Source organism: Harpia harpyja, chromosome 17 (genome assembly GCF_026419915.1).
Source record: "Harpia harpyja isolate bHarHar1 chromosome 17, bHarHar1 primary haplotype, whole genome shotgun sequence".
Classification (NCBI taxonomy): domain Eukaryota; kingdom Metazoa; phylum Chordata; class Aves; order Accipitriformes; family Accipitridae; genus Harpia; species Harpia harpyja.
Window position 1 is genome coordinate 2,551,715 of NC_068956.1, and position 15,162 is coordinate 2,566,876.

Genomic DNA, 15,162 nt, shown 5'->3' on the forward strand with positions numbered 1-15,162 from the left:
ATTCATATGCAAATGTTGGGAGCAAGCAGGATGCCAGCTTGTGCCCTGCATCCTAGAGATGGGAGAGGAGCAGAAAGGAGCCAGCCAGCAAACGCGGCAGCGGTGCCCCATGGAAAGGTGATGTCACTGGGATGACAGCGTGCAGGGGCTGGTTATGATTAATATTTCTTTTCTGTCTAGCGTGAAATAATAGAAGTTGTTTGAAGTGATGCTGGGCAAGGGAGGGAAGGCTGGCTGCATCACATTAGGGGGGTTGATAGTCTTCAGCACAAGGGTTACTTTGTGGAGCTTCCTCGGGGCTGCTTTGATGCCTGCTGTGAGCTTTTAAAAATTCACCCAACAACTGGGATCAAGTTAGAGGGGAGGGTGCAGAAAGCCTCACAGGACAAACCTCCCCTTCTGTCCTTATCATCCTCAAGGACCTAATTACCTAATTATCACACGTTAATGAGGGGGACCGCAGCTCCTCCCTGACCCAGTCCATTCCTGCTCCGGGCGCCTTTTTGCTCACAGAGCCGTATTTTATTTATCAGCTTTATTCTGGTTTCCAGTGACATGGAGTCTCTATCAAATGAATCGTTCCACCTGGACCTCAATTTGCTCTCCAGATGGCTCGGACCCTTAAGCTGCCCTGGTGTGATGTATTTTCCCTGAGCTGCGATGGGTTTTCCCTGGGTCCTGGCTCCTCCCTGGCTGGCTGTTATTGACAGCTGCATGGCTAATGCCCTGTAGCTCTCTGGCATGTCATTCAGGAGAAACAAAAGCAGATTTCTCCTCCACCTCTCCAGCAGTGAGGATAAAGGGGATGCTTTTGTGCTTCCCCAAGCGTCACCGCAGAAGGGCTGAGTGTGCTTTGCGGAGGGGACCTGTCTCCGTGCAGAACCCTAATGTGGATGGGAGCTCGCCCAGAGGGAAGTTGAGTCTTCACTAGGTACCACCTGGAAAACACAAACTGTGGGCCAGGTAATGTTGGATTTCTTGCACTAGCATCTGGGGAGGCTTGCAAAAAGAAAAAAAAAAAAAAAAAAAAGGCATCATTTGCTGCTGTGTGGTACTTGGGTGGAGAGGGTGACCCGCAGAGGAGTGTGCATGGGTGAGGGCAATGGAGCAAACGCACTCTTTCTTTGGTGCTGGCATGGTTTGTCTCATGGGCAGACAGGAGGGATGTGAGCTGGGGAAGGGCATTTGGATTAATTGGGGAGGGAAGGAGGGGTGTCCCTTTGTAAGGAGGTCAGCCTGAGCTGTTTCTTCCCAGCACTGAGCCGTGCGGAGCAGCGCGTGACCCTGATGGCTTGGAAACGTGTGCGGATCAGGGAGAGAGGTGGGGATGTAGATGTGGGGTTTTTTTTTGGCTGGAGCCGTGTGTGTCGGTGAAATGTGGAGTCTGCCGTGCTGTTTGCAAAACCATCTCTAGAGAGCTGCCTTTGTTGTAACTTCTCTAAATCACTTTGAACTGACTAACAGCGCTTCCCTTCTGTACACAGCCCTGAGCACCTATTGGTGGCATTTAGGGTGTTTAGAGCCTTCACCCGCTCCCACAGGATTTCTTAGATATTTAGTTAGGGCTTGTCATGCTGCTTCACTGCTCTTTAGGTCCCTGCAGCAACCCCATGGCAAGGGCAGAGCTGTTTTCCCCACTGCTGGGGGATTTTGCAGGCACAAAGGATACAGTGACGCTTTCTTGGGGTGGTGGGGTGAAGATCCTCAGGACTAGATTTGGTTGTGCTACACACAGCTACCCTGGTGCAGGTGCAGCCGGGAGGTGTCCTCTGGAGCATGGGAGAATCTGAGCACCTTTGAGGTCAGATGCGATGGCTGTCCGGGAGATGCAGGTATAGGAAAAGAGATGAAGGACTAGAGCTAAGCCAGGGATTTTGACTCGTGAGAAATTCAAGGTTAACCCTCCTCAAAGGATGTGCTACCTGCCTTTCTGCAGGAGACTGTGTGGACACTACAAAGCCACCGATGTCGGGTAACTCATCACCACAGTGGGGACTTGTGCTCCTGCCAGAGGCTTGTGGTGAGATGCTCCAGAGCCTAGCTTAGGGGGCCCTTAAGAGCAAAGCCTGACCACCACCCCCCTTCCCCAAAACACGCTCTTTGCTGTTACAGAGCCTCAGAAAAGCAATCTAAAGCCTGCATGGCTGTGGTAGAAGCTGTGATCAGGAGTGCTCTGTTGATGGTCCTCACTGGCACCCCTGCTCAAGGAGTGGTGCTGACTCTTTGCCATGCTTTTAAAACACAGGTGGTGGCATTACTGCACCCCTTTTATTTAACACCCAGCTGGTGAGAGCAGTTGGGCAAGTGCAGGGAGACCCAGGGTCAGTCCCCTCCTCACTCTTCCCCCCAGCATCTGGGTCTGTGCCACAGCGATGGGGCAGGGCAGGCTTTTGGGGAGAAGTGGAAGAAATGGGGCAGCACCAATCTGTTAGCGGGTCTAGGACAGTTGAGGCAGTGGTTGAGTGTTTGGGGTCTTTGATTCACTCACCATTGTCAGATATAGCCAATTCTTGTCACTATTTCAATTCTACGATGCTCCTCTGCTTTCCAGACCCCCTTTCTGCAGGCAAAGGTCCTTCTCCCCAGGGGTTACTCTTTACAGGTGATCTGGCTGCCTCCCCCCGACTTGAGCAGGGATCACCCTTTTGGATGTGCAGCTATTTGCAGCCTCCAGGCTGAGCACATGACTTTCCCTGTCCCACAGGCGTGTGTCCTGCTGCTCACGCTGTCAGTGTGAACGGTGAACCATTAGAGTTCGAATAAGAGAAGTCTGCTCTGCTTCATTGCAATCACTTTATGAAGTCCTTTAGGAAACACTTAAAATCATCTGGAGAACAAATAGAGCAGAAAGGTATGTCAGATGTAGACATATCCCATGCTTTTGGGCAGGTTGTGTCACAGCTACCTTTGGCAAATCTCAGTCTCGCATCCTTACCTCTGGATTTTTGCCTGGAATAAGACACCTGGAGAAACATGATGGATAGAAAAAATCAAAATACTGCATTGCTCCCAGCTGGGCTATACCGTGGAGCACTTGCATTTGAAAGGATGGGGAAACCAGTTAAAGCAAGATGTGAGAAAGAAAGGGTGTCAAGGTGGTGGTACAGCATAGGTTGGGCAAGGCAACTGCCTTAGAAGAAACATCTTGTAAAAGCAGAAGTTTGTCTACTGAGATGGGGTTGGATTGGAAATATCCTAGTGCCCATCACTGTGCCGTGGTTTGGAGAAAATGTTGGTTACTGAGGAGGTGCCATGTGTGCAGATGAAGGGGCAGAGTCTGACTCTATTTTGGCTGGAATCTGTACTTCCTCATGCCACCGAGGAAGATGCAGAAACCGTGATGGTGTTTGGACATTGCAGTCAGATATTTTAATAGTGTACTGTTCTCTTGTCTCCTTCACTGCTTCCCAATCAGGATGCATCGAATGATGAAAGAAGAATCAAGTTTCAGGACAAGCAGCCTGGAAAATGTGACGCGGGACCCAGGCAAAGAAAAGCTGCACATGAAGCTCTGCAGTGGGTCCTGCCATGCTGAGCAAATCCTCCAGACACTGAACTCCTACCGGCAGAGCGGCATCTTCACAGACGTGGTGCTATTAATTGATGGACAAGAATTCCCCTGTCACCGTGCCACTTTGTCAGCCAACAGCACGTATTTCCGGGCCATGTTTGGTGGCAATCTCAAGGAAGGCCACCAGGATATCATCAACATCCAGAAGATATCTGCTTCCACCATGTCTCTCCTTCTTGATTACATGTATGGGGGGAACATCATCATTCAGGAGGACAACGTTGAAGGCATCTTGGAACTGTCTGACTTGCTGCAGATCTCCAAGCTCAGAGATGCTTGTGTCACCTTCCTCGAAGGCCAGCTTCACCCATGCAATTGTTTGGGCATCATGAAGTTTGCCGATTCATTCTCCATTGCGTCTCTGACAGAAAAGAGCAAGAGGTTCATGCTGGAGTGTTTTGTGGAGGTGTCGTGTCATGAAGAGTTCCTGGAGATGGGTGTGAAGGAGCTGGTTGAATATCTGTCCGATGAGCAGCTGGTGGTCCCCAAGGAGGAAGTGGTCTTTGAAGCAGTCATGCGCTGGGTCCGGCATGACATACCTGCCAGGAAGGGAGCCTTGAAGGACCTCCTTGAGCACGTGCGTCTGCCCCTGCTCGACCCCACCTACTTTCTGGAGAAGGTGGAAATGGATGAACTCATCCAGGACTCAAAGGAGTGCATTCCTCTGCTGCACGAGGCCCGCAAGTACTACATCCTCGGGAACGAGGTCAGCTCTTTGCGATCAAGGCCCAGAAGGTAAAACACGCTGTCGTCTTCTCTAGACCTGCGTGGCCTAAGTTGATGGATCTTAAAGTTTGAGGGGAGTTCTTGGGCTGTTTTTTTTTTTTCTTTTCCTCCAATTGCTTCTCTTTTGGCCTCCCTGTTTCCGAAATGAAGGCATTGGAGATTGTTTTCCTGGCTTAAAGGATTCCTGTGACATTTATACTAATGCATGTGACGCTTTTTTTTTTGGTTGGCAAGGAGTGCTCTAGTCACACTGCTCTGGGTGTGCAATGATGCTATCCAGATATGTGTCCAGACTATGGGCAGGAAAGGGTGTTTGTAGCTCTTTATTTCTATCTGCTTTCACCAATAGGTAGAGCTCTGGGTTCAGACGTGTTTTCCATTCCCAGCTCCGCCACTTGTCTGCTCTCCTTTCACCTCTTTTGGTCTCTCTCCCACCTTCTCCAGGCTGTCTGTTAGCAGGAAGGCTTGGACCAGTCTCAATCGTCCTGGCCATCAGCGTGTTGCCTAGCTCAAAGGCATTGCTGCAGGGTCAGGAATTAATGTCCAGGGAAAAAAAGCAGTTACTGTCCGGGTGGCTACCTAGGCATCCCCAAATGTCTTTTTTTTTTTTTTTTTTCTGTTCTTTTTTTTTCTTTCCATTGATTTGTTGATGAACAGCAAGAAGATAAAGAGATGCTGGCCCAAGCAGCTGCCAGTGTAAAGTGGAGGAGGCAAAGAAAAAGTGATTTCTAGGGTTGTGTGTGTGTAGAAATCTGGACTTTTTTGTGACTGTGAAGTTTGGATTTGACCAGCCACTTTTTAAGTCTCTGCTGTTTCTTCATGGTGCCACAGGTCCCTTAGGGTGTGCTTGGTAAGAGTGCTGATGGACACCTCTGCTCTGGGGTGGGTGATCATATCAAACCGAGTCAGTTTGCAAGGCTCCCCATCCTTTTCCAGAGGAAATCCATGACCATGGGGCTGCAGGGCCAGGTTCTAGTGCTCTCCTGCTCTTCAGCCCAAGGAGTGCAGGTTTTTTTGCTGCTCAGTGGAGCGTCCTGGGCAGAAGGATGGAGGTTGCCCCAGTGCATCTCAGAAGTCCCAGACTGGGATTTAGGGCATGTTTCTGTCAGGTGGAAGAGATGGTTTGACGCATCTTCTCTGTGCTAAATATCACAACAGGTTATTATATATAGAACTGCTCAACAACAGGGTCTGTGGTGACCTTCTCAAGGATGCAAACAGCTAAAATTCACTGGGGATAAATCCCACCCCCCAGCATCCACATTTTACCTCCCTCCTTTTGCAGCTTTGGTCTTAAGTGAATTATGTCAGCCTGCACACACCATGGCAGAGCTGGGGATTGGACCAAGTCTTTCAAATTCTCTTTCACCCTCCTCCTTCCTCTCCTCTCCCCTCCTGCAGAGCCATTCCTCTCTTGCCACCTCCTAGTTGGCAGGATTTCCCTTCCCCTGCTGTCTGTCTTGTCTGCTCACTGCTATTAGGGCTGGAGAGAGAGAGATTTCCTGGAAACACTTCTCTCTCCAGGCAGAGAGCTTGCTGCAGGCAGGCTGCCAGGAATGGCTTTCCACGCTCGTGGCTTTGCCTTGAGGATTATTAGGTTTGATTGTGCTGGAAGGGGGAGGGTGAGTGGCAGAAGGCAATCTCATGAGGGACTTCTAAAGGCCATTGCCGTTTTCTTTCCCTATGCAGCTTGGACCCCCTCCCACCCAAGTTGGGAGGTGACTTTGATTTGATCGTGCAGACAAAAGGGAAGGTGCAGGTGTGAAATCATTTGCCCAGAAAATCGGTAGCTGATGCAGGAGAGGACCCTGGTCTATCCACTGGACTGTGGTGCCAAGGTCCTAGATAGGATGGGGGAAATGATGGAAAGGAGTAGCCTGGCCCAGGGAGTTACCCATGCCTTTCATGTTCTAGGTTCATGGAGCTGGCAGAAGTCATCATCATCATTGGGGGCTGTGATAAGAAAGGCCTTCTCAAGCTGCCCTTCACAGACCTCTACCACCCCAAAAGCAGGCAGTGGACAGCCCTCTCCAGCGTGCCTGGCTACACCAAGTCAGAGTTTGCTGCCTGCACACTGAAGAACGATGTGTACATATCAGGTGAGATACCCTGGACCAGATGGTCCCTTCCCGGTTGCAAAGAGTAGCACGACGTCTGCTTGGACAGCCACTCCTTAGGTCTATTCACTAGGACTCATTCATGTGCAACCCAGCTTTGGAGCCAAGTCACTTCTTGGTGAAGTTTATCCTTAGGCAGTTTGGATTTTGCTGTCCCAAGGAACAGTTTCACCTTTGAGGGGGAGGATGGCAGTATTAAAAAACCTTTCCCTCTTGTTGGGCATCTGTCAAGTGTTCAGCTGTGGAATGAGCTTGTTTTGGTGTGGGCTGTCAGTCAGGGTTTCCTAAAACATCCATCTCCTGCCTGTCCTTCACTTAAAATATAATGCCTATCAATCAGATGAGTTCTGTATAAGGGATGGAGCAGTGTAACAAGTGCCTTAAAGTCCAGACAGTATCTCCCTTGGGAAGCTGAATTTACATGGCCATAACCCAACAACCATATTCTGGCCTAAGTTGTTCCATTGCATGGAGGAACTATGCAAAATTGTGGTGTATTGAGGTGATGGGGCTGTCCTGGGGATCGCACCAGCCCTCCATCCCTCTGTTTTTCAGGAGGACACATCAGCAGCAATGATGTTTGGGTGCTGAGCTCCCAGCTGAACGTCTGGATCAAGGTTGCTTGTCTGCAGAAAGGCCGATGGAGGCACAAAATGGCAACACTTCAGGGCAAGGTAAGCAATGGCCCAAATTTTGGAAGAAGCCACATGGAGCGCTGTTCCCCTCTTCTCCTCCTGCCCAGTACAATGAGGAACTGCCAGTGTGTGTTTGTCTTATGGGTCATTTAGAGATGGTTTTGGTGAGAGAACAACTAGGACATAACCAAGATGTCATTGGTTTCAGCTGGGTGTGTGTTGTCACCTGAAGTAGTCACAAATGACATTGTAGCAATAAGATCTACCATGGGATTGTGCAAGGCTTCTGCAGATAGCTGTATTAAGTCTTTGGGTGAAAGCTATACAGTGTGGGGTGTTCCACAGAATCATAGAATGGTTTGAGTTGGAACGGACTTTTAAAGGTCCGTTAAAGGTCTAGTCCAACCCCAAAGTTTTTCCATGGCTTGGTGTCTGTCCTTCTGGCCAAGTCCTAGCCTCCCCTCACGTACGCCGTGCAGTGTAGTCCATTAGGTGAGTCCAGGAGTTTCTAATCGGCTTGCTTTGCTCCTTTTGTGGCAGATCTACGCTGTGGGAGGCTTTGATGGTTTTTACCGCCTCTCCAGCGTGGAGTGCTATGACACCTTCTCCAACAGCTGGTCAACCTTGGCCCCGCTGCCTCAAGCCGTGAGCTCGGCGGCTGTGGTCTCCTGCCTGAACAAGCTCTACGTGCTGGGCGGTGCTGTGGACGACACCGCTAACACTGACAAGGTATTGCTGGGGCATCAAGAACGGACAGAGACCTAAAAAAGAAGGTTTGCTAGGGAATGTGGAAGGAAATGGAATTGTCCTTAAGCCACAAGGGAGGATTTTTTTGAAGACTAATGAAGACTCCCTTATAATAAGATGAGAAGCCATACATTTAAATGGAAGCCAATGAGACTTGGGGACCAGAGAAGGAAGGTGTCAGGAGGTGACAGTATATTAGGCATGGTTTCAGTAGAGCCTGTTCTGCTCTGAAGCCTGGTCAGCCCTGAGGCACCACAGGAACAAACCTCCAACACTGTGGGCATTCACTTCAGATAAGTAGCAACAGTAGTAATTGCCTGGAGGAGACCTCTGCAAGCCAGACGTGATGCTTCTGGTCTCCTGAGCTGCAGGAAAAGCCATCAGTGCTTCTCAGCTCCATCTCTGAATGCTTAACTGTGGTCAAGGACAGCCATGCTGGGAGCCCCCATTTTGTCTGGGAGACCTGAATGCAAGAGGGAATACTAGAACCCTTCATCCCTTTGCTCACTGCACTGGTCTCTGGGTGTTGAAGCTCCCATCCATGTTTCTGTGCCCATGTGCTTTTATTTCTAGTGAATAGCAGTTTCATCCAAGCAGGGAGATGTGGTAAATTCGTGTTCCCATAGCTGTGTTTCTCCTCCCAGGTCCAGTGTTACGATCCAGAGGACAACAAATGGACGCTCTTGTCTCCCACCCCTTTTTACCAGAGGTGCATCAGTGCCGTCTGCTTGGACAACATCATTTATGTTGTAGGTGGACTCCTCAGTAAAATCTTCAGCTACGATCCAAGGAAAGACAGCTGGCGGGAAGTGGCCACCCTCCCTGGGCCTCTGGTAAGGACGAGGTTTAGGAAAGACACTCCAAGCCTTCCCTCTCTCTCTAGAATAGGAGCCATCTGTGCTTTGCTGAGGTTGAAGGCAAGGAAAATATATTGTGGGTTTGGCTCTGAGCGTGTGAACATGACCTCTGCAGAGCAACTCAAACGTGTACTCGCCATCGGTGTCCGTGCTGCTTGGAGGATGTCTCTCCCACAGCAAACCCAAGTTTTCTTGGTGAGGCTGGGTCTACACTAGCTATTAACGCCAGAGGAGTGGATCTGTAGGGTGAAACCATTGGCGTTGAGGACCTGTTCTCCACACTATGTGTTTCAGGGTGAGGGTTATACTGGCTCTAGTCTGGTCTGTGGACTGAACACGGAGTGGTGGTGGTCGTGTATCTTGGTTTAGTGTCATCATGGTTTTGTACTCCAAAGCCACGCTGCAGTGTGAGCCATGGCACAGTGCAGAGGAACGATGGGACGCAGCTCGCCCCAATCTCAATTAAAATGCCCGTGTCAGTGCACCCTTATAAGTGGCTTTTACAGGGAGGTGGTGGGCTGTATCTCTGGTCTCTTGGTATGCTTGTGAGTCTGTGCTGTGCCTGAGGGACTGCCAGAAACAGCAACGGCCCCATCACTGGCTTGAGGCGTTTCAAGTGCCTAAACTCTTACTAAAACAGTAAGATTGCAGCACCCCAAGAGCCAGACATCACTTACCTACTTTTCCTCCCTTCTGCTGGGCAGGTGAGAGTTGAGCCCATCACAATGACTCAGCCCCATTGCCTAAAACTAGAGGCTCGCTCCTCAGCTCTTGGGTTTTCCTTCTGCTTTCCAGGAGAGCTGTGGCCTGACGGTGTGCGGAGGGAAGATTTACATCCTGGGTGGCCGAGACGAGAATGGGGAAGGCACGGACAAAGCGTTCACTTTCGACCCGGTAATGGGGAGCGTGGAGCAGCAGCCGCCGCTGCAGCGCTGTACCAGTTATCACGGCTGCGTGACCATCCTGCAGCGCATGAACAGATGACCACGGGGCTCCAGCTGCATCCACCTCCCACCCACAGCCTCCCCTTGAGACAGTGGCCACCCAGCCTGGGGACAGATATCTCACCTTTGCGTGGGGAAGGGCAACACAAGCCACTGAAGATGATGTGCTCCAGCCAGCCCCTGAGCAGCCTCTGTTTTTGTTTTTCCTGGCTTGATGATGCCATTGGCTTTGCTGCTGATCTAGGTGAGAGGATGAAAGGGTGCTGGGCTGTGTGAAGCTGCATTGCAGGTCTTGCCACAGTAGGATTCAAGTATCCTTGCAGCCCCTGGAACTACTGAATTTGACCTTTACTTAGGTTTTTCTGCCTGTAGATTATGGTTTTCTGTTATGCTGGCAACAGAGGCTCGCTGTCCTGCAAGGACATGTATTTGCTGCTTTCTGACGCCCAAGACTGTTGCAGTAACAATTACAGTTACAGGATCCAATTCTTTAGCTAAAGCTGTCGGGTATTTGTGTGTTTAGGTCTGTAGAACCCTGTGTCAAACCACGGTGGTGACCTACATGGTCATTAACATCCATGAACAGTTAATCCCATTACAGTGGAGAGCTGAGATTGAGACTTCAAAGCCAATATCCCAAGAAAATTTCTCCACTAAATCCCCAAAAGCCTGGTTAAATAGTCCAAGCTCTGACTCCATGCTGCACATGCTATATGAAGGTTTATTCCTCTAAAGCACAGAGTGTTATCTCTTTTCATGCATGTTTTGTGGTTGGACTGCTGTCTCACTGTGTCTTCGTCATTGAGAGGACAAGTGAATCGTGTAGCCAAGAGTTCCCTCTTCAGAGAGCAGAGGTAGGGGGAATATTAACGTGTAGGAATTAAGCATGAAGACCTGAAGCATGGTAGCCACAGAATCACATCTGGCTCATTTTGGATCTGGAGTATGCAAGTATTAAAATAAACTCAGTATTTAACAGATTTGATACAGAGTCCCTGGGAGCCTGAATCTGCAGCTCATTCGGAGAGCAAGTGTTTGATTTCACAGACTGCGTTCCTCCAAGCCATTTGGTCTCAGGTCTAGAAATGATCCTGAGCACACTTGATTTGGTAGAATAGCCATAGCTTTTGGTGTCAGTGTCTTTAGTCCATGACAGGAACTGGTAATTTCTGATGGCTCCATGTAAATGTTCATGTTGTGCAATTAGGGACTTAGTTGCTGCCAAATGTAGAGTGGGGTCTCTTAAAAACTCCCATTACTTGTACATTGCAGGGTGCACCCCTCTACAGCAGGCTGCTGGTTGGCTGCTGTTTTCTCTGCACCTTCCTTTCCTCACCCCAATGATGACTTCTTCCTGAAGTAGAGGAAACGACTATGTCCACTTGTCCAGATACTCCCCTTTTCAGGGCCTTTTAATTATCTTAAACCTCCTGGTTTTGCCTGCTTCCCCCCATATAGCTGTTTTTTATGTGGTCCTCTTTAGTACTTGTGTTTTCTGTCAGCTCTGAGAAGTTCACCTCTTCTTCATGATAATATCAGCCTTACCTGTAAAACATGGCAAAAAGAAGTCCCTGCTGAAGAACCAAAATTGGCTGTAACCAGGGCACGCTGATCTCCTCTTCTCTTTAGGAAATGTGTGCTCTTCCATTGCCCAGGCGACAAGCAAGGTGTTTCATTACGTGAAATGTACCTTACGCTCATCATAGTCAAGCCTGGAAAGTCTCAGGGCTCTCATAGCCATTTTGTTGATCGAGGTGCACTATTTGAACGTTCTCAGCCTCAAATTCTCCTTAAGGCCTGTGGGTTAGCCCTTTTATCAGATCATGAGCAGCACAATGTGTCCTTTAAGCAATATAAAGGAGATTCAATGCTGGATAGGTTATTCCCATGAGGAGAGAAAAGGAAATTCATGCTAGTAAAAGGGAATTTTATTTGCAATCAAATTGCATCCACAGTTGGGTCTTTAATGGGAACGGAGATTTCAGAAGAAACTGGAACCTTTCCTTCAGTTGGTTAAATTGGCACAAAAGAAAGCATGAGCACATCACCCCACACTGTGGTAACCTTCAGGGCCAGAGTGACCTTTGTCCTCCTATAGCCCGATTTCCTGAGGACCACAAATCACAGTCCATCTCTCCTCCCCAATTTTGCTTCTTACTGTTCCCCTGTGCCTTAAGCAATTCACCGCTTTGGTATGGGCACCCCTTCAAAGTGCGTTGTTTTGGACCCAGCATCTCCACCTCGCCCTACGATTCATATGGCCAAGGAGGTTCTTAACTCTCCACAGACTCTCCTCTTGGTCTGCACTTTGGAAAACACTGCTGGTCTTTCAAGAGAATGAGTGCACCCAGAGTTTGCAAGGGCATGCATTGAGCAAAGTCTGCTCAGCTGAGGATGGTGAGCATCGCGAGGAATCAGGCCTTATCAAAGGGATGGTCCTCACGCCAAATTTCTGCCTTGCCTAAGTTATATAGAATAGGGTTGTGAACACAGGCGTATCTTGCTCGGCTGCTGGCAGATCTTTGTGCTTTTGTTCTTGAAAAGAGCATAGTAATATATTTGGATGTAGCAGTAGCCTTGGTAGGAAAAAGGAAGAGTTTTCCAGTTGCACTTACAACTTCTTTTTCTACAGTCTTTCCTGCTTTTCCTAATGCCTCCTGGGAGTCTCCTACTGTACTTCACACATTATTCCTGTAGAAGTAAACACGCTCAAAAGGGTAGAAGATATTCTCGTCAGCTTTCCTATGTGCTTTTGACATGTGTGGTGTGTTGCAATAGGTGTAACATGGTGGTGGAAGTTGTGGCATAGATACTATAATGTTTGCCTCATTCTTGGTCCTGATATTCATTGTACCACTGAAATGTGTTTGTATTTTGTAAGGGCTGTGAGCTGTTGGGCATGCAGGGGCGGGTTAGGGAAGGAATTTAACTTGGTTTGATTTAGAAATAAACATTCATCTTGAATCCTAAGTGCTTTTGCTGCAGGGATTCCATTTGTGCATATTGCTTCATGGCATTCCAAAAATACGTTGTTGATGGAACATCAGAGGAGCTTTGGGAGCACCATCCTTGAGGTATCCCAGCCTTTATCTGGGATACTTGAATTCTCAGTCTAAGCAAGTAGGAAGTTCAAGGTATTGCTTTTTGTCTGCAGGGAATGATATCTTTAACTATTATGCGGGGTCATGGCCAGGTCAGTGTAGAGAAGGTGCTTGGATCGTTCAAACTCAGCTGAAGGATGGGGAAACTTTTAGTCATATTTTGGCATGATGGAAAGAGTATTTCCAGAGAAAATGAAAAATTATTTGTCTTGGCTGATTCTTGCTCTTCCTTGGTGTGGCAGAAGAACACAAAGCATGAAACTGCCTGCCACTACAATCTGCTTCAGTTTTTGAGAAGACTTTTCTCAGACCACATGTAAAGCACCTCCTTGCTGTGTTTACAGTAATGCACAGACTTGTTGTGGGAGCTCAGTATAGCAAAAGATGTAGAAGAAAGTAGCGATCATCTGCAAAGCATGTGTGGTAGTTTCAGCTTTATGTATTTAAGCTTTTAAAAACAAAATAAATTACTTTTTTTGCACTCCAAACCAGCGACTGTCAATCACTTCCAAGTAGTACTTAAACCATCCCTTCCTTTTGGTTTTCCTGCTGCCTGCCTCAGCAGTTGTGTTATTTGGGGTATGTTTGTATTTTGGATGGGAGCCAGAAGGAAGAAAAAGCTTACTGTGAACAAATCACATGGATGGTGTCGACAGCAAGATCTTCAGGGACTGATAACATTCGTCCGTGACACACAAACTAGAAGAATTATAAATAACCTGGAAGACGGGGCTGCTGTGGAAAGCAAGCTGAACTGCTTTGTTAGCCTTTGCTACCTAGTAAAAAAATGCCTTTTTCATGAAGGCAAATGAGACATGATGCAACTGGGCAAGAAACAAATACCACCCAGAGCTCGAGAAGGGTCCTGTGGAGCAGCGTCCAGAGAGGGATTTGGTGGCTAGAGTGGAGAAGGAGCTGAAATAGTTTCCAGCGTGATACTGTTAGCAGAGACGTGATTCTGGGATGTGTGAGTGGAGGGTTGACACAGAGGGCTGCACTGGGTCACTGCTATCACTGCTGCGGGAGCAGATCCACTTGGTGGAGCATATGAAAATCCTCCGGAGCAGAATAGAGCCGTCAAAATTATTCAGGAGCAGGATAAAGATTACATTGTGCTCAGTCTGTGATATTTAGCAGAAAGAAGGCACAGATGCTTTTGATACCAAGTCTTGATGACCTGAGTGTCATGTAGGTACCTTCACAGACACTGCTGGGTCCTTCAGTTCCCCAGCAAGCAAAACCCAATCGTGGGAAGATCAAGTCATGTAAATCTAAATGAGGGTTTATATACCCAACCTGAGGTTCATAAGCTTCTGCTTTCACCCATCAGAAAGTCTGGTGTACTCCTCAAAGATAGAAACTGGAGCCTCCTCCAAAGTCACTAGGGAAAAGGGGCCCCTCTAAAGATGGAGTCAAGCCCCTTGCCTTAGATGTGTGCCTTGGAGCAAGGTGAGTAGCCCACTGGAGCTGCCTCTCACTCTCAGTGGACTTGAGAGGGACCTTGATGATTACTTTGAAGTAGCTACCTAACCTTTAGGTGGAAAAGGCTTCCTTTAGGAGGAAGCCTCTCTCCTATCCTGCAAGTCCTTTACATCAAGATGCATTTTTGAAAGAGATGTTTTAGTTCTACCCAAATTATCACGCTCTTGGGAACTGTGATAAATGAAGGAGTAATTATAGCACTTGTCTCAATGAAAGTTTGAGCCTGCTGTTGCATGGCGTGAAACCATCTGCCTCCAGCTCTGGTCTGCTGTGGCATCATGGAGAGGTCACTAGTATGTGCTTTGGCAGGAGGTGCTTCGCAGCGGGCACCTTGGGGAACATTTTTCACCACCCACTGCTCTCTATGTAATGCAAGGCTGAGATAGCTGCGTTCAGGCAAAGCTTTCTCATGGGAGGCTTACTCAAGGCTTACTTATGGGAGGTGACAACAGCTCCTCACTGTTTTGCCATGGACTGGGGTTGGGCTAAACCCACCACTGACTTCCACAGACCCAGACAGAGACCACCTTTAAGACTGCCATTGACTCGCCATCTGCCTGTGACGCTATCGCTGGTCGTAGAAACTATTCCATCCTCCCGCTTCCCATGCTGCCCTTTCACCTCTCTGAAGCCCAAACCTTCCTTCTCTAGTCTTGTCTTGTCACACACAGGCTTGGCCTCCAGAGTTATATCATCTATATATACCATGACATCCCCCTGGCCTGGGCTGTTTTGCCTACTCCTATTCCTTCTTACCCGACCACTGACGTGTGTGCTGTCTCTAATGAATCCCTCTTATTTGCTGAGAAGGTAATTGTTGTTTTTAATGCACAGAGCTGAAAAAACACCTCCCCAGCATGAATGTGGCAGGGCATCACTACGCTCCAGCCCCTGGAGATGTCAAAGCTGTCTTTGCATTTAGCTGTCCAGCTGGCAGGAGTTGATAGCATCGTGGGGCAGGAGAGCAGTGTGCAGGGATGCA

The 15,162-nt window shown here is 48.5% G+C and overlaps 1 protein-coding gene across 1 annotated transcript; it reads left to right on the forward strand.

Moving 5' to 3' along the window:
• Nucleotides 1-835: 835 nt before the first annotated feature.
• KLHL35 (kelch like family member 35) lies at nt 836-11,885 on the forward strand. Its single transcript, XM_052812935.1, has 7 exons — nt 836-963; nt 3,416-4,306; nt 6,212-6,396; nt 6,970-7,088; nt 7,590-7,778; nt 8,441-8,629; nt 9,449-11,885. The coding sequence occupies exons 2-7, from the start codon at nt 3,417-3,419 to the stop codon at nt 9,635-9,637; spliced, it is 1,761 nt and encodes a 586-aa protein (XP_052668895.1). The 5' UTR covers nt 836-963; nt 3,416; the 3' UTR covers nt 9,638-11,885.
• The last annotated feature ends 3,277 nt before the right edge of the window (nt 11,886-15,162 follow it).

What these genes read in the sequence shown, in the direction of transcription:
- KLHL35 (XM_052812935.1), top strand. Translation starts at nt 3,417, where the DNA reads ATGCATCGAATGATGAAAGAAGAATCAAGTTTCAGGACAAGCAGCCTG. An exon ending in GAACGATGTGTACATATCAG is followed by an intron (nt 6,397 to 6,969) that starts GTGAGATACCCT and finishes TCTGTTTTTCAG; the next exon opens with GAGGACACATCAGCAGCAAT. An exon ending in TGGCAACACTTCAGGGCAAG is followed by an intron (nt 7,089 to 7,589) that starts GTAAGCAATGGC and finishes CTTTTGTGGCAG; the next exon opens with ATCTACGCTGTGGGAGGCTT.